Consider the following 27,148-nt stretch of genomic DNA (forward strand, 5'->3'; position numbering starts at 1 on the left):
TCCTGTCTCCCAGCTGCTCCTCCCTCCCTCCCCCGCTCTTGTGGAAGCCGCGCAGCGGCCGCACAGCGGACGCGTGCAGAGGGCGCCTGGACCGCGCCCAGCACCAGAACCCCAGGATCCCATGACCACCACGATGCCAGACTCCACTGCGACACCAGCAAACTCCATACACTCAATGCCGGATGACATCACACCTGCTTCCAGGTTGCTCCGAAGCGTACACAAGGACCCTTCTCCTGCCGCAACTGCAGCTTCACCTATGACAGAACCACCAAACCACCAAGGACCGGACCCAACCACCTCCGTTGCATACTCCTGAACACCCGCTCCGCACACAAACTCACCGTTGAGCTATGGGACCTACTCGACACCTTCGCCCCAGATGTTGCCTTCCTGACCGAGACCTGATGGAACGACTCCTTGGCACCGGACATCGCAATAGCCATCCCCGATGGCTACAAGATCTCTCGCAGAGACCTTGCCAACGGAGTCGGAGGAGGAATAGCCATCATCCACAAGTCCTCCCACAAGGTCTCCACTCACGCAGATGACATCCTCAGCACTGCCGAGCACCTGCACTTTCGGATCCACACTGACCCCAACACCACCCTCAGAGCAACCCTTGTCTACAGACCCCCCGGCCACTGTTCAGCGACTCCATTGCAGACCTCGCCAGCACCCATGCACTCGCATCCACGCACTACATCCTCCTCGGGGACCTCAACTTCCACCTCGAGAAGAACAACGACACCAACTCCGGCACCCTGACCGACAACCTCGCCAACCTCAGCGTCAGACAACTGGTCACCGCACCCACCCACACTGCCGGCCGCACACTTGACCCCATCTTCACCACGAGCACCCGCGTCTCCATTGACCACACCACTGAAGTCCACTGGATGGATCACCGCTGCATCCACTTTACCTACAAGAAACCAACCACGCACCATCACACCCAACAGCTTCCCTGCCGCTGCTGGAACAAGGTCACCGAGGACCGGCTTGCTGACACCCTCGCTCAGAACCCACCCACCGACCCAGACACCGCCGCCCGCAACTTTAGGCACTGGATCGACGACTGCACCAACACCCTCGCCCCGCTCAAGAAACCATCCAACAGTCGCACCAGCAAGAAAGCCGCCTGGTTCACCTAAGAACTCCAGACATCCAAATGTACCTGCCGGAAACTTGAAAAGAAATGGATCCACAAACAAACATCGGACAGCTACGCAGCCCACATGGACGCCACCCGCAGACATGACCACCTCATCAGATCAGCCAATAGATCTTCCTTCAAAGCCCGCCTGGACAACTACGCACACGATAGCAAAGAACTCTTCAGCATCGTCAAGGAACTTTCCAACCCCAGCACCATAACCAACAACATCCCACCCTCACAAGAACTATGCGACTCTCTGGCCACCTTCTTCCACCGCAAGATCGCTGACATCCATGACAGCTTTAACACCACAACCGCACCGATTACGCCAGACACCACCCATCCGGCGATCACCACCCGCGCCATCCACCTGACTGCCTGGACCATCGTAAACGATTACGAAACATGCAAGACCATGAACGCCATCCACTCAGGATCCCTGTTAGACATCTGCCCACACCACATATTCAACAAAGCAAACGCAATCATAGCACCCCAACTCCGGAAAGTAATCAACTGCTCCTTCGAGACAGCCACTTACCCGGAAGGGTGGAAGCATGCCGAGATCAACACACTCCTCAAGAAGCCCAAGGCGGACCCCAATGACCTCAAGAACTTCCGGACCATCTCCCTACTCCCGTTCCGGGTGAAGGTCATCGAGAAAGTCGTCAAAACACAACTGACTCAACACCTCGAAGACAACAACATCCTGGACCCCTCCCAGTCCGGTTTCTGAAGAAACCATAGCACCGAGACAGCCCTCATTGCCACCACAGACGACATCAGGATGCAACTAGACAACAGTGAGACAACTGCCCTCATCCACCTGGACCTGTCAGCCGCCTTCGACACGGTCTGCCACCGCACACTAAAGACACGTCTCCAAGAGGCTGTTTTAGGACCCTAGTAAATTTTCCTGATTCATGCCCTTATATAGGTATAAAATATGGTATCTAAGCATGGGCTGAAAATTTGTTCCGCTCGCGGAATTTGCGGATTTTCCGCGATTTCGCGATCCGCGAATCTCGCGAAATCACGGTAAAATCCGCGAATCAGCGGGGACGAATTTTCAGCCAAGCACTTACAGGGTTACAGCAGCAGGTGCAAAAGTTGAAGCTAATTTTTTATAACCTTTTACAAAAGGGTTACAAAGAAATTAACTTCAACTTGGGCACCTGCTGCTGTAAGCCTGTAAGTGCTTCCTGGCACCTCGTTGCCTACTTGCAATTATTCTCTGACCCTGCTCTGACCATTGAAGTAGGGTCAGAGAATAGTTACAAGTAGGCAATGAGGCGCCGGTCACGATAATTAAACCTCAACAGGAAGCACTGACAGATATAAAAACAAGCATTTGCAATGCAATAGGTCTCGCATTAGGAAAGTTTGAGCTATTGGTCTTGTAAATGACAATTTTTTTTATTTATGTGTTGGTTTTGAAAATAGATAAATTAATAGCTTTGTCATTTACAATGTCAATAGTTATAACTTTCGCAAATGTGACACCAATAGCATTTGTAATGCAACATGGTTTGTATTTACGTGACTTAGCTGTATTGATATTACAAATTACAATGGCTTTAATTTTTTTTAATAATTAATACTTAAATAAAAGTGATTTTATTTTATAATGGCAATAGCTTAAACTTTTGTAAATAACTTTTGTGAAGATTTTGTTCAGTGTATTTTATTGTGACGAAAATCCAAGAACAGAAGTGAAATATTAACATCTTTTTGTGACATTTGTAATAAAGTTTGAAACATTGAGAGAACATATTTGAACCAGGTGTTGTTGAATGGTTGCGCAGATTGATGCTGGGTGGCGCTGAGTGGTGCTGTGGTGGTGCTGAGTGGTGCTGTGGTGATTCTGAGTGGTGCTGTGGTGATGCTGAGTGATACTGGGATGGTGCTGAGTGATGCTGGGGTGGTGCTGAGTGGTGCTGTGGTAGTGCTGGGTGATGCTGTGGTGGTGCTGAGTGATGCTGTGGTGGTGCTGAGTGGTGCTGTGTGATAATGTGGTGGTGCTGAGTGATGCTGTGGTGGTGCTGAGTGGTGCTGTGGTGGTGCTGAGTGGTGCTGTGGTGGTGCTGATTGGTGCTGTGGTGGTGCTGAGTGATGCTGTGGTGGTGCCGAGTGATGCTGTGGTGGTGCTGAGTGGTGCTGTGGTGGTGCTGTGTGATAATGTGGTGGTGCTGAGTGATGCTGTGGTGGCTCTGAGTGATGCTGTATTGGCGCTGAGTGGTGCTGTGGTGGTGCTGAGTGATAATGTGGTGGTGCTGAGTGATAATGTGGTGGTGCTGAGTGATGCTGGGGTAGCGCTGAGTGATGATGTGGTGATGCAGAGGGCAGAAAGGCACAAAAAGCAGTCTAACAAAGGGCAGAAGGGCAGAACAACAAGGGAAAAAGGAGTCTAACAGAGGGCAGAAGGGCACAAAAAACGAGTCTAACGGGGCAGAAAGGCACAAAAACGAGTCTAACAGAGGACAGAAGGGCACAAAAACAAGGAAATAACAGAGGGCAGAAGGGCACAAAAAACGAGTCTAACAGAGGCCAGAAGGGCACAAAAAACGAGTCTAACAGGGGGCAGAATGAATACCGCCCTGCGTGTTTGTCCACGAAGAGGCCACCTTTTTGTGCAATACCTCTACACAACTGGAGTACTTTCTACTGTCTAATCAGTAAGTGCTCCCTCGTTGGCTAAATGTATAGGGGCAGATTTACAATAACTGGCGCATCCCCTTTGATGCGCCAGTTATTGTGCGCCGCAGCTCCGCCACCCATGATGCGCCGCATTTACAATGCGGCGCACCATGTGGCAAAAACGACACAGATGCGTCACGCATCTGTGCCGTAAAAGCAGCGCATTGCTGGAGCTGTGTCGCGCTTGCGACGCAGCTCCAGCAATGCTCTGGGGGGCCCTATCTCCCCAATGCTGCATCAAGCCTTGCGCCTGCTTCAAGCAGGCGCAGGGTTTTGATGCAGCATTGGCCTAAAAGTGACTGAGTGAAATCTTGAGATTTCACTAAAGCCACTTTTAGGAGGCGTTCCTGCGCAGGAACGCCCTCTCCTGCGCTGGAACGCCTCCTGATGGCGCAGGGCTTTACAACGTGATGCATCTCTCAGATGCGTCACATTGTTAATACCCAGCACCATGGCGCATCTTTTGTGCTGCCGCTGCGTCACAAAAGGTCTCGGTAGAGGGTGGCAGTGGTGAACCAGAGGGTGGCAGTGATGAACTAGAGGGTGACAGTGATGAACCAGAGGGTGGCAGGGGTGAACCAGATGGTGGCAGTGATGAACCAGAGGGTGGCAGTGGTGAACCAGAGGGGGCTGTGCCCATACACGACCGCATGGGTAACTTCGCCATGCATGCTGCCCGCGAACACACAAAAAGCCCCGCGATCACGCAAAAAACTCCGCAAACACGCAAAAAACCCCGCAAACACGCACAAAAACAAAAATCCGCAAATTCGCACAAATTCGCGGATTTTGCGGATTGCGAATTCGATTTCGCGGGAATTCTCAGAACGCGAATTCACAAATTTCGCCCATCCTTAATGGTATCCTTATATAGGCATGGAAATCATAACCATATTAAGACATAGCTCAAGTAGTCCTAATACGGCTTGGCATGAATATTAATTTATCCAAGAACTCATGGAGTTTTCAGAGAATTAAGTCTCTAATGATGTTATTATGTCCACTCTTACGTCAAACTCGGCACCTTCAAGGTATAAATATGCCCACACTTGTCCAAACAAACACACGGTGGTTTGGAGCAGTTCGACTATCTACTTGCCCAACACGCCCTGCTGCAGCAAGTCCTGAAGGAAGCCGACCCTCCAGCTGACGCACTGAGAAACGCTGTACTTTCTCCAGCCGAGAAATCCAGCTCCAGTGTTTCCAAGGCTACCCTTGCGGGTTGCTGGGAAATCGAGTCCTGAGAGAGAGATACAAGACCTCCTTCATTCTAAACCAAGGTACAGAGCTGATTAGACCCTGAGAGAATTCTTGGATTAGATTCTTGACAAAGAATACTAAAACTAGGCTGCACCTCACTTACTTCTTCCCTTGTACTAGACCTAGGTTAGGTACACCGGGGTAGGCGTATTTTAGAAGCACCAGTTGAGTACCTTTAGTCATTATTTATCACTGTATGTATTTTATGCATTTTAGGTTTCTTATGGCTTAGAAACCATATCATGCTTTTACAATAATATTTTATAATACTCTTCGTACTGTACGCTTTGTACTTTACCGCAAATTTTACGATTGCAACAGTTCATTTCTTATGCTTGAGAAAGAAGACTGTTCCAAAAATATTTTATTAAAAACGCCCGTCTCTCTATTTCTCTGCACTTCTGCTGAAACGAAGCATGCACGATTGACTGAGTAAAATAACTATCGATTGTTTCCGCAACTCTAGAGATATATTTATTATTCTTGGGAAACAAAGTTGTCATGTTTTAAGCGGTTGTCAGAAACTAGTCCCTTCCTGTTCATTCGAGAAAGTTTCTAGTGACCTCTGAGCTAGCTGGCACACACAGAATTAAGTCTAGTATATTCAGTAGAGACCTAGTCGACTTCAGTCCCGTCTAAACTACAGGATACACTATTCCAATGCGCCGAGCCTATTGGGAATATAGGAACTACACTACAAGGCCGGAATAGGAGAGAAAGCCCTCGACTGGACCACATCCTTCCTCTCCGGGAGGACACAGAGCGTCCGCCTTCCCCCCTTCCACGCCGAAGCCACCAACATCATCTGCGGCGTACCCCAAGGCTCATCCCTCAGCACGACGCTGTTCAATGTCTAGATGGCCCCCCTCGCCCACGTCACCCGCCAGCACCACCTCAACATCATCTCATACACCGACGACACCCAGCTGATCGTCTCCCTCACCAAGGACTCGCACACCGCCAAGACCAACCTCCACGAAGGAATGAAGGCCATCGCAAAATGGATGAGGAACAGCCGACTGAAGCTGAACTTGGACAAAAGGGAGGTCCTCATCCTCGGCTCCACCCCCGCAGCCTGGGACGACTCCTGGTGGCCGACCAAGCTGAGGACAGCACCGACACCCACTGACCACGCACGCAACCTGGGTATCATCCTCGACTCTTCCCTCTCCATGTCTAAACAGGTCAACGGCGTCTCCTCCTCCTGCTTCAACACCCTCCGCATGCTCCGCAGGATCTACAATTGGATCCCTACCGAAACAAGAAGAACGGTCACCCAGGCCCTCGTCAGCAGCAGAATGGACTACGGCAACGCACTCTACTCAGGGATCCCGGCAAAACACCTGCAGCGTCTGCAACGCATTCAAAGCGGCTCCGCCTGACTGATCCTCAACATCCCACACTGCAGCCACATCACCCCCACCTGAGAGACCTCCAATGGCTTCACATCGAGAAGAGAGTCACCTTCAAGCTGCTCACCCATGCACACAAAGCCCTCCACAACACCGGACCAGCATACCTCAACGACCGACTCAGCTTCTACACCCCCACCCGCCAGCTCCGCTCCGCTAGCCTTGCCCTCATCACGGTCCCCCGCATTATACGAATGACCTCCGGTGAAAGATCCTTCTCCTTCCTCACCGCCAAGACTTGGAACACCCTCCCATCCCACCTGCGGCAGACTCAAGACCTGCACACCTTCAGAAGACTCCTCAAGACCTGGCTCTTCGAATAGTAGCGGCACCACCCCCTCAGCGCCTTGAGACCCTCGCCGGTAAGTAGTGCGCTTTACAAATTGACTGATTGATTGTAGCTACCAACAGGGACATTATAAAAGATGTTCCATATGCCCTGGTGAGGGAAAAACAGCCAATGTTATTATTCACCTTTGTTGATCAAAGACTCCATAGGCTAACATGGTAATACTTTGGTAAAGTATAAAGATTGATAGAATTAATCTCAAAATAGACTTCATAATTTGTAAATGATAGCTAGAACAAATCTAACAACTTGCCAAGGTTAGATTTATTATAACTATCACAGAAAAGAGGTTATAGGGCTTGCTTTTCTGATTAACTAAAATCCAGCCTTTCAGCAGCCTCCCCTGATTGGCCAGCCTCTGGCAGGCTGAGTCAAAGTGCTCTGATGAGGTGTGAAGTGGCCTGCAAGGAGACAGTGCAAGCATCTGGTAGGAGGAGAGCTGTAGCTGCAGAGCAAAAGGCAGGATGGCGGTGAGTAGCAATACTGGTCTTCAAAGAGTGAATGACTGTTCAGACAGGACACAGGATCACCTCCACATCCGGCACTCCCAGACAATGTGGAGCCCCAGTCATTGAATTAGCAAAGGGTCTGGAAAGGGATTTTTAGGGAAAGTTAGCCACTCTAGTCGGTTGGCTATTCAGATCCTAACCTCCAGGAGAGTTTGATCATTTTAAAGGAATAGTGCTTTCTGGGACAAGAATATACCTGACTTTGGACAAAGTTGTCATATTTCTGGGTGTCACCCTGCAGCACATTGGTCAGTGGTGCCCCCTGTTTGTTTACCAGGAACAATGGATAAATATGGGAGAGCAGCTGAATACCCGCCATGGCTCGTGCAGGTAAGAGTGTCCCACTGCTCTCCCCTTCCCGGGCCAGGGCTGAGCCCAACATCTCAGACCCCTGCCTGAAACTACAAGGAGAAGGACTGCCCTGCTGGAACATCAGCCTGCAACCCAAAGTATTGCACTCTGAGTGACTGCACTTGCTGCACACTGTGAAACTATAGCCCTAAGGACTTTGCCTTGCTTCAAGAAGTGAAGGAGTGGACTCCCTGAAAGCAACAGGCCAAAAGAGCTCCACCTGCTTTATCTCCACAAACAAAAACCCAGCTTGACAGTGTCCAGGGGACTTTAAGGATCTGGCAAGGTGCATTCTGGAAAAAGTAGTCCCAATGTCCCAAAGACCATTTCATAGCTTCTAGACCCTTAGATTGGTGTTGAGGACACTTTGAAAATCCAGAAAGGATCTTCTGGAAGAAGATCTAGAATTTTGAAGAAGTTTGTGGAATTTTTGTCAAAAAACTTAATAAGGTGACTGACTAATCGTCGAGACTCAATAAGCAGACATCGAACCACGACGCAGCCTGGATTTCCTGCTGAAAGCTCTGGAGCTCAAGACTTCCAGGATTTTACTGAGACCTTGCGCTGAGCCAAGACCCCGTCTTTGACTTGAAACCTGACTTGACGAGGAGTCTTGCTGGACATCGAGAGAAAAAACTCAAAAGATTTGACTAAGGGCCTAATTACGAGTTTTGCGGTCCATAGGACCGCCAACCCTGTGGTGGCATGGTGGTTACCTCCACACCGGCAGTCCGACTGCCGTATGACAACTTCGGCAAGCGGACTTCCATGGAGCCTCCGCAACCGCCAGGGATCTCCAATCGGTTGGCGTGGGTGCGTTGGGCCAGGGTAGCAATATGCTAGTGGTGCTGCTACAACACAGCCAAACATGACTTTCCTGACCTCCACACTTTTCATGGCGATGATCCAGTCATGAAAAGTGTGTCTGTCAGGTAAGTAAGGTGGCCATGTACCTCAGGGTGCATACAGGGGGGCACATGGTGTGCCCCAGTGTGCATGCACCTCTGTTGCTGCACGGCATGGACTGTAAAGTTCATACAGTGCAGGAACTTGATTTGGCACTCCTTCGGCACTACAGTTCAAAGGCTCACATATGAACTGCACTGCAGCGGGATAGATGCTCCCGCTCGCCCACCAGCCAGATCACAAAATGACTCGTAATCTAGGGAGCGTCTCGTTCCAAAACCGCAGTGCTTTTGATCTATAGGCACTAGAAAGTGTTTATTCTTTGCAAATTCATATCTATGGCTCCCTACATTGGATTTTAGTTTTTTCTGTGTCATTTTATTCATAAAAATATTTCCTATGTTTGTAAATTGGTGTTGGATTTTGTATAGTGTCTTATTTATTCTTGTAGTGGTGTTTTTAAATGCGTTGCACACCTGTCTGCTTGTTGCCAGCTACCAAGGGTTGAGCAAGGGAATAATTTATTGAGACCTTGACTGGACCTTATCTTGTGATTGTGGCCTTATTACTAGTGGTAGGTCCCTACATACACCTGCTAGGAAATCACCTTTTAACACCTCCCTCAAACAGTGACCCAATTTCTAATACCTGGCAATTCCTGCGCTGAAATCACAGGTTAAACGTGCATAGCTCAGAGCACCATCCTCTCTAAGGGTACAACAACAAGCCACTTATAAGAAGTCCAAAGGTTTAAGCCAACTATAGAAAAGAAAAAGCCTTTGCTTAAAAAATCTGCATGAGCAGACTCTTCCAGCCCATGCAATAACTCCTTTAAGGACAGACTCCACATCTCCATCTTGCTCAGAATGTGAGGAGAAAGTATTCGGATTGAGAGGGCGACATCAGCAGATCTCTCAAGTTGGCTCAATCACCATGAGTTACTCATCAATTACTGGTTTCTAGTACTTGAAGTTGTGTTATCCTGATTATAAATTCATTACTATGATTACGAAGATGCAAAGGAAAAAACTAACTGTATAAGCTTCTAACATTTGGAATGTGAATATTTGCATATTTTTAATTACAGAAATGTAAACGAAGTTTATTATTTTAGTACAGATAGTTTGTTTTCCTCATCATTAATGCATCAACCCAAGCAACAAGATTCAAAAAGTACACCTGAACTTGATGACCTTCTCTTATTTGGTACTGGACTTCAAGGTAGCTTTAAATCTGTTTATTTCTTTAGTACAACCACAGGGACTTAGCTAGCATAAGTGAAGAAGTAGCAGTGGCAAAGGGGACAGGGTTGGGACGGACTCAATGCACCCTAATTATGGCCGTCATTTACATTAAATTGGGCGCCTTCACAGCATCCTTGCTACAACATAGAAAGTATTAACACACACCGCAAAGGAGTCTTAACTGGTCAATCCTAATTAACGGCCACAGACTCATATTTCACGATTCAGAAGCAAATGAAAACAGGAAATACCACAATCTGAAGGTTATAGGGAAAGCTTCCAAGTATTCCTGGATACCCATTTTCCAGGTCCCTAGTTTCCTTGTGATCTACTGCAAGTTGTTATCAGAATACCATGTGCTCTGATGCATGCTCACAAGGCCTGCCAGATGTCTTAAAAGACTTTCACCTTGTAAAACTATAGCAAGTGCATTTCCCTACCTTTCTTGCAGATTTTGCACAAACTCTTTTGCAGCTTCTGGTTCCTTCAAGAGGAAGTTTTGATACATGCAAGTTGACTCCATCAGCCTCATCAGTGCTTCAACAGACATGGTGAGCTTCTGCAAAATCCTAGTAACTCTGTAAAAATGCAAGAAAGAGGTTATGAGCTGTAGAATTTCACTTTCATCATAGACAGACAAACTCATCCTCATTATGAAAACTTGATTGTGATTGTCATGATATGAGATCCTGGCTTAGAAACATAAGGTCTAAATTATGTAAACTGCAAAATTGCCTGGAATCCATAATTAACATTTCTTTTGTTAGGGTAGTAAGAAATGAAACAAACTAATTTTGCTGAAAATAATCTATTTTACATTAAGGTCTTGAGTGAATAAGAGAAGTTAGGCGCACTGGAACATAGTATCCATAATAAATTAAATGTAAACAATCAATGCAGTGCTCCAAGGAGTAGGGAAGTCAACCCACATCACCAAGTAAACATCAATTAGAAAAAGAACTCTGAGCACAGCACGGCGTGTGGAACCACGTAATTTGAATGAAGTAATCGTTCGAAGTACGCGGTTCCACGCGCCGTGCTTGGGTAATCGGAGACGCTGGCCCGAACTCGGGAGGCACGAGCCAGATTTTATTGAAACTGTTAATGCCTATAAATTCCATTTGATTGTGAAAAGTTCATTACAGTTATAAATAGCAACGATATAGTACATATGATTCAGATACAAACTTTATGCTGAGCGAATAATTTTGAGTTTACAGCCCTGAGGAAGTCATAGGGTGGCTTACCCAAAGACGAAACACGTGTTGGCTGGTGCGAAATGTGCTAATCCATTAAACACAAGATTTGATGAACCTGAGGACTGCTGGAGCTTTCTTTTGGAGTAAAGATTGCATGTGCTCAGATCTCTTGTTCTAATTGATTTATAATGAATGGCAAGTGAAAACCTCAAATTTCAGGAAAAAATAATAAATCTGGAGAAAAAACCTACTCGTCAAGCCATTGGAGTGGAATGAATGAGACGATATCCATTACCTCCTACCAACTCTATATCTGGTCCTGAGTTTTGAGGTAATCCTTTTGTTGTGAGGTGAATTAGTAGTAAGGGTAAGTCTGCACCTACTACTAGCAATAAGGTCCAGATAAGGTCTTAATAAATGATTCCCTTGCTCAACCCTTGGTAGCTGGCAACTAGGAGACAGGTATGTGAAGCATTTAAAAACACCAATACGTTAAATAAGTAAGACACACCACACAATAAAAATCCCACACACATTTATAAGAATATGAAACATTTGTATCTTTAAAATGACGCCAAAATGACAAAGACCCAATATAGGGAACCGAAGATCCAAATTTTTTAAGATTTAACATTCTGTTGCTTAAAAACATATAGCGACCCCGGGGCCCATGAATATTGCATCGTTCATGACTGATAGGTTCTCCTTTATTGGTTCATTTGTAGTGACCCCTGACGAAGGGCTGGTGACGCAGCCCGAAATGCATTGGGCTTCAAATAAAATCATGCTGCTCGGAACTTTTTGTTGCAATTGGAGCGTATTTTTGACGAAGGTCTGGATGGGCACGTGGAAATATGTGAAGCTTCCAAAGAGGCAAATGGGCTATGGATGTGGAAATTATGAAGCAGAATGAATATCGTTGTAATAACATGGACAAAATTTGAGAGAAAAAAGAAAGGAGTATAAAAATTGTGGATAAAATATCCTGTCATGCTGTGCATCTGGGAGTGGAGCATAATGTTTATGCTCCCCACAATGATGTATTTAAATGAGTGCATTAGGGAAAGCACTACCTAGGTTGCACGCAAAAAGTAATAGGTGAAAAAACGATGGATGGACTTCGAAAATCGGTGTGCAGACCACCCACTTTGTACTCACAGGGCCACTAGGCACAACATCAGACGGGCCCAAGTGGCTCTGGAGATGATGAAAGCCACCGACACCCGGGCGGCGCTCCTACTGGCTGACACCGATAGGGCCTTCGACTCGCTGAGCTGGACATACCTACAGGCACTTCTGCCCCGCTTGAATCTTGGTCCTCACTTCCTCTCGTATGTGCGACTGTTGTATACCGACCTGACGGCGTCCGTGCGGGTGGCGGGTGCGATTTCAGACGCCTTTCCCGTCGGGCGGGGCACCGGCAGGGATGCCCGCTCTCGCCATACCTGTTCGCTCTCGCAATGGAACCCCTTGCGGCATGGGTGCAAATTGATGCACAACTGAAGGGGTTCGAGTGGGAGGCTGGGCCGTCAGACCGCATCGCGCTATATGCGGATGATGTACTGTTTTTTCTTACGGACCTCGACAGGTCAGGCCCCAGAATTCTTGAGATTATGAGAGTGTTTGGTGAGGTGTCGGGGCTGAACCTCAATGTGAGGAAGTCTGTTTTGTGGACCCTGGGCGGCGGGGTGGCTCCCGGTGCCTGGGCGTCGGTTCAACAAAAAGGGACGGGAGGCCTTAAGTACCTAGGGGTATTCCTGACTGACATCTCCGGGGTATCGTGGGAGCGTAATATTGTTCCGGTTTGGGACAGAGTCCGATCGGACATGAAGACGTGGTCCCGCATGCCCTTGAATCTTTATGGTCGCTCGGCCATCTTTAAGATGGTCGCCCTCCCGCGCCTGCTCTACCAACTGCAGAACCATCCGTATCCCATCTTGCCACAATGGTTCCGCCAGGTCAATTCGGTATTGGGCCGTTTCCTCTGGGCTGGGGGGGCGGTTCCTGTGGCCCTTCGCACCTGCTTCCTCTCTACATACTGCGGTGGACTGGCGTCTTCGGCCATTCAATCCTACTACCAGGCGTCCCATCTCTTGATACTTAATGAATGGTGGTATGGGGATCGGGGCGACCCGGCGTATGCTCTGGAGAGGTACTTAATGGAACCCGACACCCTGCACACACTTCTTTACTCGGCAGGGAAAAGGAAGAAGCTCCCGGTGGTTACGCAAACTGTCTTTCAGGTCTGGCGTCGGGCACTTAGTCGTATGGGGTGGTGGAATAGGCTGACTGGGGAGACCCCGCTGTGGCAGAATGGCCGCCTGCCGGCCTTGTCGACCCTGTCGGGGTTTCGTGGCTGGGACTCAATAGGAATATCGGCGTTGGGTCACGTTATGAGGGACACGACCCTTAAGTCCTTCCAGGAGTTGAGGGACGAGTTCGAAATGCTGAGTACCCAGTTTTTCAAATACCTGCAGTTTCGCCATGCTATTTCCCCCGCATTGGAAGGGTTGGACTCCCTACCAGAATTTAGTCCCATAGAGGCTAAATTGTTCATGGGTGAACTGACAGAGAAGAAAATATCGTGCATATACCAATCCCTAGTCACACACTGTGCGTCCTCCCTGGATGGCCTACGGCCCAAATGGGAGAGGGATGTAGGCAAACTTGATGAGGAAGGATGGAGGGAGGCTCTTGCGGCTCCGAGGGAGGCGGCTGTCGCCGTGCGGCTGCGCTTTATCCAATTTAAATACCTGCACAGGGCTTACTACACGAGAGAGAGGCTGTGGCGGGCTGGACTGATTGCTTCCCCTGACTGTCTGCGGTGTGGTAGGAAAATGGGCACGTTCTTGCATACGGTGTGGACTTGTGGGGCCATTATACGATATTGGAAGCGTATTTGGGACTGCTTGGATGAGGTTCTGGGCTGGCAGCTTCCGCGCACGTCGCAGCTGGGCCTTCTGCATGTCTTGGAGCAAGTGGGCGGCAACATCTATAAGAGGCATCTTTTGCTCCTGGGTCTTACAGTTGCTAAGCGAGATGTGGCCCGTGCCTGGAAAGATCCTGGGGCGCCCCCGATTGGGGTCTGGAAACGGGGCATGGACTATTGCATGGGACTGGAACGCCCCGTGTTTGAGGCCCGCGGCTGCCCCAGAAAACACTATAAAATCTGGAAGAGGTGGGCAGAATATAGGGGGCTGTGGCTGGAGCCGCCGCCGCAGCAGGATATGCCAGTGGATCAACTGTCATGAGAGCTGGGGCAAGAGTGAGAGTGCATTAATATCTCTGTACGGATTATGTTGTTTTGAATCCTGGTGACCATCGTGAACAGGGCGGGGGTGGGAACCGGGCGGGGGGATGTTGCGGGGTTGGAGGGGGGGATCCGGGAGGGTAATGTCATTTGTCTTATCCTGCTTCCTATACTGATTGCTGCCACTGTGATTCATGATTATTTGCTTACAGCCTCTCCAGTGTCTGGAGTGCTGTGAATGTTTCCCTATCCCTATCTGAAATGTCAATAAAATCTGGTTTTGAAAAAAAAAAAACATATAGCGACAACATGGGACATCTGGTCATGCTTGACTGGGACAAAGTCAAAGATTGAGGCACAAATGAGGTCTGATCAGATAAACTCAGTTGAAGGCCCCGGTCAAAATGTTACCTTCATACTTCGAAACTTTTCTAGAAGATTTTCTCTCGACAGTGAGGAAGGCACTTAGTCAGCCCAGATTCGCAGCTGGTTCACCGGCTTGGTTCAGCGGGAGCAACCGTTCAACTCCTGGAAGTCATGAGCTCTGGAGATTACAGTGGGACGAACCTGAAATCCAGGCCGGCTCGCGTTGAGCCGGCTTTACTGCCGACATCAGGTTGTTCCATTTAGTTGCTCTAAATCTCTCCAAGCTTCGGGAACATCTTTCTGAAGTTCCTCTTATGGGTGTGATAGAGCGCGCGGGTCACCGGACTCCGTTTACCATACTCACCTGGGCCCATAAAACAACATAAACTGTAGTGAGTTTTAATAAGGTAACCTGTGCACTTACTCTAATCAGTGATTTATGAATTTCATTTAGGACCTATACCATTGACTTACCAATACTTGTCATTGATACCTAAAGTCCTAAGGGATCAAAGGTGTTAGAATAATAGGTAGAGAAATAACATTTCACTCATGTAATAACCACAAACTCGGGAAGTGTGTAATCTCTTTATCTAAAATTCTATAAATGTCTTAAGCATTAAGCAATAGGACATTTTCAATCAGGAAGATAACGATTAAAATGAAGATATGCAAAGATTTTATAAGGCAGTCTTTACGCATTTGACATTAAAGGGTGAGGAGAGAGAAGGAAATAGCATATGAAATTATGTGAAACTTTTATCATCTGACATTAGGGTAGGAGGAGAGAAGGAAACAGTACAATGACATACCCACATAGAATATTTACCTAGAATGGTGTGAAGAACTAACCCTAGCCACGGATTAGTCAAAGGATTGAGCCCAAAGTGTAAGTGCCAGCATAGACGACAGGTGCCGACCAGAAATTAGGACAGGTGCAACCAGATTTGGATCAGGACAGGACCTCCACAGGCTATGACCGGCACCCACAGTTAAAGTTGCTACGCCAGCGCTAACTGCAGCTAACAGCCAGAACCCCGATTGGGTCATCGAATTCTCCGCCAGAGTGCTCTGCAGCACCTCTGCTCTTGGTCACCTATTGAGTGCGTTGGGTCAGTGACAGGTCAGCTATTCGGACAAGTCGGACAAATTAACTAACTAAGCCTATCCTAGTTATACTATTTTTATGGTAAGTGTACCACCCCCCAATGTTGCAAGTGTAAGGATACCCAAATTTGATTGGACAAGAGACGGGGAGAGGTCATCACACCATACCAAAATGAAACTTCTGCTTCTGAATATTTTAATAATGTTCCCGCACATCAATTTAATTTTCCCATGCATCTTTATTCCACCCAACAATGGATGTTCTTATAGAAATACATTGTTATAACATATTAACAAGTTTTCTTCCGTTTGGGTTCAAAAGTTCGTTTTCCCAGGCGCATCTTCCAGTGCACGGTAGCTTAGCATTTCTTCAAGGTTGGATGACTTCAGTTCCTTTTAGTGTTATACATGAGCGATGTGGGTTTTCAAGATGGAGTAATAGCACCTCCCAGGCCCAAGATTGTTGTTACATAAAAAATAGAAAAGAAACAGTTTTAGAACACAGAATAAATGAATGTACCGTATACCACTTATCTCTACTCTATTCCCATTATTTTATTTTAACTATTACATTATAGGTTAAGCAGAACGAACAGCTTAGCAAAAGCAGCAGTGCAAGCTTCATGCATGCTGTAACACAGAGCAGCCATCTTAGTTCTAGTGCGCAGAAGCAAAAGATTTTCTCCAAAGCAGAGAATACGTCATGTCACGTGAATGTGACAGACACACGCGCAGTAAGAAATCTCGCTTAGCAGCAGCAATTTTAATGCGAGCGGATTAACGTTAGTAAAAGCACATTGAAAAGCTTCACCTAGATACTAGTATCTTTTGTGTGGTGCAAATATTAGTACACGAAACATGTTTATTATTACGTTAGAAGTTATTAGAGAGTGCTGAGTACAAGCAAGTCGCTCTGCATGCGAATCCTTGCTCCATCAGGTGCAATGTGTCCAAAACACAAATCCAAGGCTCTAGAAGCACTGAGATGGTCCTTGAGAGCATGGGACTACAATTCCCACAATGCCCCACGCCAAATCTTTAAAATTCACTGGAAGCACTACAGGTTGAGGACTGCTTGAGGGAGATGGTGCATGGAAGATCTGTTAACCTGTTGATTGTCAGAAAGTCCACTCCTTAATACTTTTTGAAGCAATGCAAAATCCTCAGGGCTGTAGTTCCAAATGTGCAACAGTAGCACTCCTTCTGATTGCAATCCTTTGGGGTGCAGGCCAGGGTTCCAGCAGGGCTGTCCTTCTCTCCTTGTAGTTTCAGGCAGCAAATAGGAGTTGCTATATTGCTCTCACATATTTATTCAATGGTCTGGGGTGGCAAGCAGGGTAGCACCCCTGTCCAATGAGGCGTAGAGAGCCACCAAAAAGCATGACAGCTTCTGCCAAAGTGGGGCATATTCTTGTTGCACAAAGCAATGTATTTTAAAATTCAAGCTGGAGAATTTTTCTCCTTTGAAGAAAGAGCTGGCTAAACTGACCCACTGGTGTTGCGCATTTCCATTAACTCTTAGCCTCCACCTCCTTGAAATTCCATCCCCAGTCCAGCCATCTGGCTGGGGGTACAGGAAGAGTGTACAGGCCTGGCTGGCATTATTTACTGTCCTGCTCTCTTTGAAGCCAATTTTGATTTAGCCAGCCCCCAACATGGCCTGTTCTGTGCAACTGCCAGTTATCACCTCACCAAAGCAGCTTGACTAATCCTGTTAAGGCTCGCCAATCAGGAGAGGCTACTATAAGGCTGTATTTTAGGTCACAGAAAAGAAAGTCCTATAACTTATTTTCTGTGCTAGTTGTGATAAATACAACAGTTGCAAGTAGTTGGATTTATTATTGCTAATTTTTTAAGTCCTTGAATGACATTTAAAACCCCTTTCTACAAATATTGATATTTAAATAAAATATTCCAATGTTAGCCTGTGGAGCTAATAATCTACAATAGGGTAAAATGAAATTGGCAGATTTTACCTCGTCAGGGTATACAAAGCATCTTTCCATATAGTGCAGGAAATCTACTGGGCCTCTAAACTACCCAGCCTTATTATATACTAGGGAATTATAGGTAGTTTGAAACCCCCTTGTCTTATTATATACTAGAGACTTGCAGGAGTCTGCCATAGCCAATTGTAAATATACCTAATTACCATACACCTTTTTCATCAGCGCACTGGCCCTGGTCCTGGTTGGCAGGGCAAAATCAGAGCCTGTTACTGCCAGTATGAGTCAAAAAATGGGGGTGAACGGTGCAAAAAGGATGACTTAATGACACCTTTTCATTCATTTCTGTATTATACAAGAGGTAAAGATAGGCCAGCTTGTATTTTTTGCATTTGTTGCACAAGTCCAAATGATTACTTTTTCATTATTTCTAATATATGCATTCATTAAACACGTGCAAATATTTCTCTGCCATATTCGCCATAAGACTGCTTTGAAGGACACATTTGGTGCCCTACTTCCATACTCCAATTTAAACCAGTTCAAGGAGCACTTGGCTGCTACTCCAGCGCGAAACTGGACAAAGGACATTGGAGTATGCTCCCCTCTGTGTAGCCCCTCCTCTAGGAGGACCTCTTAAGTCTTCCTAACCCCTTTCCTAGGATATTTAAGGGCATACCTGTGGGTGGATCCTCAGATTCTTTGTGGGAGAAGACTCAAGCCTGAAACGACGTCACTCTTTAACTGCATCAAGGAAGACTCCTGCTGCTCCTGGTCTCTCTGTTCTGCAAGTCTGCTTTGTCGCCTGTGTCTGCTTCTTCCAGGATCTTCAACAGACCTGTTGGCATCAAGGACCCCTGAAGTAATCTCCTTTGGAGTGGAGTCACTCCCCTGCATCTGCAGGCACGGTAATGAAGCTGACCAGTCTGCTACTCCTGACATCCTATGGACTTTGAAATGATCACTGGTGGTTCTGCAGCTGCCTCGAAGCCTGACTAGCCCTCTCAGCAAGTTTGACGCCAATTTCCCTAGTCGGAACTGCTGGTACCAAACCCCTGTGCACCATGTCGATTTGCCGTTGCCAAGTCTTGCTGGCTCTGCACTCCAGAGATCTTCAGACTACAATAATCTATAGCCTCCAGCATATCTTCCTGCCAAGTACAGCACCTTCACTGCATCCTCTGCACCGTGGACCTTCTTTTTTTGGTGAGCTGCTTAAGGTCCTCTTTTGACTCCAGTGCCTTCGGCCTGTAGGTGCTCCTGATGGTCTTCTCCTTCTTCAGTGGGCCCCCCTGCTTGCTTGGGGCCTGCTCTGACTCCTCCTGATAATGGAGAGTCCCTTGGACCTTGCTGGTCCCGACGTTGCTACTTCTTTGCTTTCCACACCTGTTGCAGCTGCCAAGGCTTGTTGCTGCTCACAATAATCACAAAAAGACCTGGTCCTAAGGGCAATTAATCTTATGGATCTGTGAACATCTGTGGATTGCCAAAAGATCATTTCAATCACACCTCTGATTCTAGAGATTATTACCATGTTCCAGTCTATTGCCAAAATAAAAAGTAGCCAATCTCTGATGAACATGTAACCAGACAACACAGTACAAACATCCACTAGAAGGACAACATTTGAAAAAATGTGTGAATAGCTAGAAGACACCTCACGGGCGCACCACCAATGGGACCCCTGGTTGGTACTCACCAGGATGGCCCTGTTCTCATCATCGGTGTCACCTAGCTTAACGTAAACGTGTCCGAAACCCAAAGGAAAAGGAGACAGTGAATGGTGCAGTGTACGCAAAAACTTATATGTGACAAGGACTAACAACGTTCAACATATAACACAAAAACTACTGTGCATACAAGATACAGAAACCTTTTACTCGCATTCTCTTGTTGCCAACAGTAAACATATATACATAAAAAGGAGAGATGCGAATACTACCTATCGATTCGCACTCAGCTCACAGCCGACATGTTTCATTGCCTTGGTTTTTATCAGGCAATTTCTTCAGGGCAAACAATATTGAGGTGCCACTGCCAGCGATACTGTGCTTTGCGTGCTGTAAATGAAGGTGAACATATACATATGAGGGACTGCTTGTAGTTTTACTGTGCAGTTAACACAGCATAAACTTATTGCATTACACCAAAAATGGACAATAATTACCTAGATGGCAACTCTTGCGTTCATACCGTTACTGATACGACTTTCTAAAATCATGGACCCACTCCCGATCGGTGAGTATGGTCTTTCCTCCCTTCTATTTTTATCTGGTAAAGAAAGGTAAAAAAGGGGAACGCCACACGGGCGAACATTAGAGGCAGTAATTCTAGTCTCACCGCATCTGTCTTTTATTCCCCATCAGATCTGTCCGTTTCGCAGCGTTTACCAGTGGAGAATACTCGTTCGGCGTCGCACACCAGAGCTAGAGTGCTACGCAGATGGCCTTAAAGAAGTTATGAACTTGCAGGGGTCTCTAAAAATTGTCTGGCTCTCTAAAATGAAGGAACTCCTTACGGCCATTGGATTATGGGTAATGTGGGAGTCTGGTGCTCCAATATCTAAACTGGACGTCAAGCGGGCTTACTGGCTTTGGGTTGTCGCCCAAGAATCTAGAGCGGATAACTTGGGTAGACTTTCTGATGAGTTTCGACTGCATAAGACCGTACCCTTGCTTGAACCCTATATGGACTTTATTAGAAAACCCAAAGATAGGGCTTTATATGTTCAGTTCAGAATGGGAACCCTGCCAGTCCGTCTACGCACCTCAAAATGGAAACCTCCCTACCAAACGCCTGCCACCTGTCAGCACTGCAGCACTGAGCTTGAATCCATTCCACATGTCTTTTTTGCTTGCAGTGCCTACAAAAAGCCCAGATCCAAATAGCTAAAGCCTGTTTGTCGCCTACTTGAGATCAGAGGCTATGCCCCAGCGTTAAGAATTCTACAATCTAACCCTAATACAGTATTGGTGTGTGGGGTAGCCAAATTTCTTAGCTGGGCATGGGTGATCAGACTTAAAGCTATGTGATTAATTTCTTTTTATGTAACCTCCTGTCCTTTTCTTTATCGCTTATACAAACTCAAAGCTGTAAATGGTTTAATACTGTTTTATCTAGTCTTTTTAATTATTAAGTGTTTTTATAAACAATATGAATTGTATTTTATTGCTATGTGCTTTTAAGATACATCTATATCGAAATAAAGCTTTGTACACTCTACACACGTACTTAGTATATGGTTCGTGAGGCCCCTAGGGCAGAATTGTATTTGTGCAACTTATAGTATGATTAATGAGTAACTTGTAATGTATCTCGAACTCTGACCTCATAAAGAGTGCAGAGGGGTTGTGTTAGTAATAAATACATATATATTTGATATATACCTTGTGTGGTGACCTTTCATTTGGTATTCAAGGGAATATATATGGTAAAACAGCTGGCTTCACATGCTCTCTGAAGTTTTAGCCTAAGACTGCTAGTCCATGCTACCACTAGGATAGCTTGTCTGTAAGGTTGACTTTACAACCACCATCAATAAGGGTCGTTTAGACTGGTGCAACGTGTCCACTAGAATAGTGGACATCATATGCCAGGCTAACTTCTCACAGTGGGGGATTCTGGTTTTTTTTTTTTTGGGATGGTCAGTGGTGCGTTAAAGAATGGCCAGGCCATTGGATGAAACAAGGGAGGAGCATAGCTTTCTTAGAGTTTTTTCCTTTGTTGGTGGCTTTGTCTGTTTGAGAATAGGCTTGGCAGTTTGGGCTGGACTGTTCCCATGAGGTACAGAGTCAGACTGATTTGCATATGGCCATGTCTGAACTGGGGTGGTGGAGTGAGCTAAAGAATGAGGATGGATTAAACCCAGATCAGTTAATTGGGGGTGAGTGCTTGCAATGTTCAACACTCCATCCATCATGCCCTTTGGTTTTGCTCTATTTGTGTACTAACATTTTTCTTGACGTAGGTTGTGTGGTGGGCCCAGGGACCAAGGCGGTTACCTCGATTGTTTGACACTCTTTCGTACATTGGGCAGCCAGATATGCAGATCGACAGGTCTACGGCTATAAACTGGGTCTGAAGAGCAGCCACCATGAGGTGCTTTGGTGGGGTAAAGGAGGGATGCGATGGGGGGAATTGCTGCTCTGGCTGACAAGAATGATATTGCAAAGAGGCTGGCCGGATATGTTGGTCCTGCATCTGGGGGAAAATGACTTGATACATCTGTGAGGACTGGCAGTATTACAACGGATGCAGAGAGATCTGGAAGTTATGAAACAAAATCTGGCAGGGTCCTGCATTGCATGGACAGAGTTCGTACCGCGCAAAGTCTGGAAAGGGGCAATGAAGCCGGCGGCAGTTGAGAAAGCCCGCAGGAAACTCAACAGGGCAGTGAGAGTTCTTTGTGCTCTAGGGACATCAAAGTAATTGGTCATGTTGGGCTATGACTGGAGGAGCCGTTGCTCTTCAGGGAGTAAGGCATGCACCTTTCTAAATTGAGGAATGTGTATTATATGAGGGAAATGCGGTATGTGATAAGCAAATTGTGGAACAAATCTATTTGGTGTTGAACGGAAGTGACAGAGTGAGGGCGAAAGGTGCACTGTTGAAAGAGGTGGGGCAGGTAACCACCCTACGGGGTCACCTGGTTGGCAGTATTTTGGAAGGGTGGGGAGTCTCGGACGGGCACACCCACCCCTCCAGGGGGTGGAGAAACAGGTGAATGATAGGGTGTGCCGGATGCAAGAGTCTGTCGGCGCCGGCGGGAGAAACTGGACAGGATGTTAAAAGATAAGCGAGGAGGGGTACGTAGAGTTGGAAGAGGCACAGAGTGGAATGGGAAGTGAATGGCAAGACTCAGGTGAGAATGGACGAGGTGAATGAAATGTTTTGGCTTTGGGGATTGTTGAGTTAAAAATTGATGTTTTGGTTAAGGTATTGCGTTTACAACCTTTCCTAATAAATGTCCTTTTACGCTTCAAGAACAGCGTGTAGTGTATTTATTGCGCAATGCGGCCCCAGGAGGAAGTAAGGCTGCAGACCAGTCCTCCCACGGGGTTTTCATGCATTATGTGACTTTCTCAATGATTTAAGCTGGATAAGGCAGAGGTAAGATGAGTCTGTAGCTGGGGTTGGGGTCCACTGTTGGTTTCTTCAACAGGGCTATGATTTCTGCATTTTTCCAGCAAGGCAGGAAGGAGGCTATTGGTATGGAGGTGTTGATGATAGTGATGAGTGCGGGGGAGATAATGGTTCTTCTAAGATTATATATTAAGTGGGGGCATGGGTCTGAGGGGGCTCTGGAGTGGATAGTATTCATCAGGGAAGTGGTTTCTTCATTCAAGAGAAGCTTCCAATTGCTTAGCTGCTGTTTGGCAATGAAGGAGGTGTTAGGCTGGTCGGGTAAGTCAGTATTGGTATAAATATACAATCCCGCGCACCCAAAAGGAAACACAATATAAATGTTCAAGTAAATTCAAGTTAGTACAAAAAGAAAGTCTTGTCCAACGTCGTTGTCATTGGAGATTCCTGTGTCTCTCCTTTTATTTTGATCAGCATATGGAGAAATCATATACAGCCAGCCGACACGTGTTTCGTTGTAGGGCTGCACATGAGCAGATACCACAACTCTTCAGGGCTTAATAGCTGAGATGTAAATCCATAGGCCCAGTTCCGGTGATAATTCCAACCCGGAAGGGTAACCTTGAAATGTGTGCTAAAGAAATCCGTTGTCACATGTTTTTTCCGAATTGTACACCTTGAAATGTCAAAGCTCAATCCTGAGGTTTGAAATTACGGTTCCGTGTGTTTTCAAAGAATAGGTATTTCCAAATGGCAACCGGCGTAAACACGGGTGCGTGTATTACGAAGTCCTACGGCAGAATCGCCCTCGCGCTACTAGCGACTGAAACCCGGAAGTGAATGAAGTCAGTATTGGTAAGCTGTGAGTCGATTGTGCTATAGATATTGCCATCTTCTGTTCAAAAAAGTTTTGAGAGGGTGTTGCAGAGTGCTTGAAATGCGATGATGTTTTTGGCAGCTGCGTAATTGAAGAATTTCTTGATGATGGTGAAGAGTTGTTTGTCATTGTTGGAGATGGCTTTGAGTCGGAGAGTTAGGCCATTTTTCTTTATGTCTCAAAGTTGTTGATGGTAGAGATGATGGAGGATTGTATGTGGATCCTGTAGTTGTGTTTTTGCTGAGCCTCAATTGTCTCTGCAGTGTCACTTGGATTCCCTTATGTTGTTTGTGTACTAGCTGCGTCATTTGTTGTTTTGTGGCTCTTGCTTCTGGTGGGAGCTGTGCAGTTGATGCAGTTGGTGAGCCATTTATTGAAGAGTTTGGTATTGAAATTGAGGTTCCCAATGTGGTTTGTTGACAAAGACTGCTTGCCCATAGTAATAAAATTCTGGACAGGGGCCAGCTCCACTAAATTACAAAGTCGAACTGCCAACTCTACCCTGACATGTGACCTAGGACAGGCTGCAGGCATGAAATGGATAAGGGCAGGAAAATGGCAACTTTCTAGAAGTAAACTCGAAAGAGGGGGGGTAGTCCTCGTGCCGACAACTCGATAGGGCCCATAAAAATATTATTGGTAGATGAACAATAAAAAATATATAAATGACAATAAAATAAAATATCGCAGACCAATATATTCAATGTTTGGCCTTAGTCTGTTTAAATAAAAAACAGCTTGTAAGTTGACAGCTAGATACTGAGGTTCTGTAATTCTCGAGTCTGACTCCATTTTGTTTTGTGCCACCATTTTGTGTTGCCCTCACGTAGGCCTGTGAAGGTAGCCTGGCGAATAAAGTTGCCTGGCCTTCTTAGTTCATGTATATATTAACTAAGGTTTCTTTCTGACTCTGGAATGAACTGTAAGAAACTGACCTCTTCACCTGAAACTGACCTCGCAAAGGCAATTTCCCTGATCGATCTTTGTCTGAGATTGCCAATCAATGTTCATGACATCGTTAACTTTTAGTTTCCTTGCACATGTTTTTTCTTGTTCAGCATCTATTACTGTTTCCTTTATGTTCTGACATTACATGGGTTATGCTTTCAATTATAGGTTTCTCCGGCTTTTGGAGATTGAATTTGGGACATTCCTAATGATTAACTTTTGGGTTTGGGATACTGTACCTGTAATCATGCCATGCCCTGCAGTGCCATCTAAATCAGATTAAACTTTGTGAACTATGTAATTATAATGTTTTGCCCATATCCTGCTAAAATCCCAAAGGCTACTCACCTGCTGACCCTCCAGATTTTCCATTCGTTTAGGAATGTAATTGGTACTACTCCCTTACATGCCTGGGGCAGGATAAAGAGTATATAATATGTGAAGTAAGACCATTCTAGCAGACTGCCTCATTCAGTTGCTAAGGCTTCTGTGTGACGTAGTCTCACTCATTTGAGTTTAATAAAAATGTTCTCTTTATATTCCAGCTTCTGTGTCAGATTCTTCTTTTGTATTAGTGAGACCCCTGAGAATGAAGATTTGAGTTTCGTCAATACTATGTTGTTTTGATTTGATGGCCCCTATCTAGTTGTCTGTACGAGGGCATTCCCCCTCTTTCGAGATTGTTTAGAGTGGGTAGGTACCTGCGAAGGTTGTTAATACAGCGAATCACAATTATTAGCAATCATAGACCCCAGTGGTACAGGTCACAGTGACTTGATACTCTCTGGAGAAATATGTCAGCAAGGGATACACTTTCTTTCACTGAGGAACACATTCAGAATTTTTTTTCTACCCCCTCTCCTTTTTCTACAATTTCCTTGAGTACCTCTGCCTAGCAACAACATGAATCAGAAAAGCAAATACGTCTACGTAAAAAGCATATACAGGCAAAATTGCAAAGCTTTTTTCAACTTGAACATCTTAAAGCAGGAACTATCCCCTGGGGTTTGCAGATTAAAAATATTCCTGTCATCTTCACAGTAGATCGGGAATATAAAAAAGGATTCAGTTTCAGGAGCACGAAATGTAATCATGATTTGATGCTCCATACAATAGAAACCGCACGACAAGGAATTGTTTGATTTCAAAGATAACACCATTAACTTTAAATCCGCTAAACTGGAAAAAGACAAGAAAAAATTTAATGTTGAGACAGTCTACCCATACCTGAAAGACGATTTCTATACAAAGGTTGACTTTTGCAGAAAACTGTTGGACTACCAAGGAAGATCTAAAAATAGATTTTTTACTTTCTCCGAAAACTCATCATCGGATTGAACTGGAGATTCAAATCTTGGGGAAGGCTCCTCCAAAAGGAATCAACAAAGATCAAATACTTTTTTAGAAAACGCACAGCAAAAAAATAGGTGCATTTCAAACAGCAGCCATGGGAAATGCGAACAAGGCACCAGTTTTACAAAACACAAACACAACTTCGATTGTCAATTTGTGAAATAAAATATTAACTAAAGAGGAGGAATTGGTCTTCGAGTTAGGACTCAAATTTGTACCTAGTGCACACACACTGACTATGCACGATTGAAGATAGAATCTATTGAGTTCTTCCGAAAAATCAGATTAAATGTTTTCTTTTCATTTAAGGAGAATACATCACCCAATGAACCATCTGGGCCTGCACATAGATCAAAATTCACCCCCCAGCCCAAACCATACCGAAGGAAATTATAGCGTTTGAACAAGTTGTCTTGTAATCAATACAAGAGCTTGAAAAGAAAAAGCCCTACAGCACAAAAATTCTAACATCAGAACAGCAAAAGGCCATTCAAGATCTTAAGAAACATGACTTGATAATCATCAAGTGGGCCAACAAAGGCGGTGCAGTGATGGTTTGGCCAAGGGAAATGTATTTCAAAGGAGGAAGAAATAATCATATTTGGTACCGGCCAATTAAGGACTATCCAACATGAGAAATACAAGGGTTAATAACCAAAATCCTTGATGATGGATTGGAAGGTGGAGTATTAGGTCCTAAAGATTCCAAGTACTTGAATAAGAAACATACTCGGATCCCAGTTATTTAATTCTTACCATAAATTCACAAACAACTGTTGAAGCCACCTAGAAGACCGATTGTTTCGAGTTGTGATTCCGTAATGGAACCGATTTCAAAAGACGTGGACACCTTTCTAGGTGGGCATAGTTCGCGAAGTAGCTCTACGCAAAGCTACGCGAAGTGCACTTCGCACTACACGAACTTCACGTAGCACTACGCGAGCTGCGTAGTAGCATTTTCGCACTGTGCAAGATGTATTTTCAATGATTGCACAGTGCGGACAAGCATCCGGCACTGTGCAATCATTCAAAACGGCATCTTGCACAGTGCGAGCTGTAGTTTTCTGCTGCTCGAGTAGATTTTTACTCGAGCATCAGCTTACTCAACGCGAACTGGTAGTTTCTCATCGCGA

General features: G+C 45.8%; 1 protein-coding gene across 2 annotated transcripts in view; it reads right to left on the bottom strand.

The window, feature by feature from the left end:
• Nucleotides 1–27,148, bottom strand: part of LOC144767617 (putative methyltransferase DDB_G0268948) — a 365,886-nt gene that overhangs the window by 91,102 nt on the left and 247,636 nt on the right. For both annotated transcript variants that reach the window (XM_078651022.1, XM_078651023.1), the window contains one exon: nt 10,328–10,465. In XM_078651022.1, coding sequence (XP_078507148.1) covers nt 10,328–10,465 — 138 coding nt within the window. The remainder of the gene's footprint in view (nt 1–10,327; nt 10,466–27,148) is intronic.

The sequence above is a fragment of the Lissotriton helveticus genome, chromosome 7 (genome assembly GCF_964261635.1).
Source record: "Lissotriton helveticus chromosome 7, aLisHel1.1, whole genome shotgun sequence".
In the NCBI taxonomy this organism is placed as follows: Eukaryota; Metazoa; Chordata; class Amphibia; order Caudata; family Salamandridae; genus Lissotriton; species Lissotriton helveticus.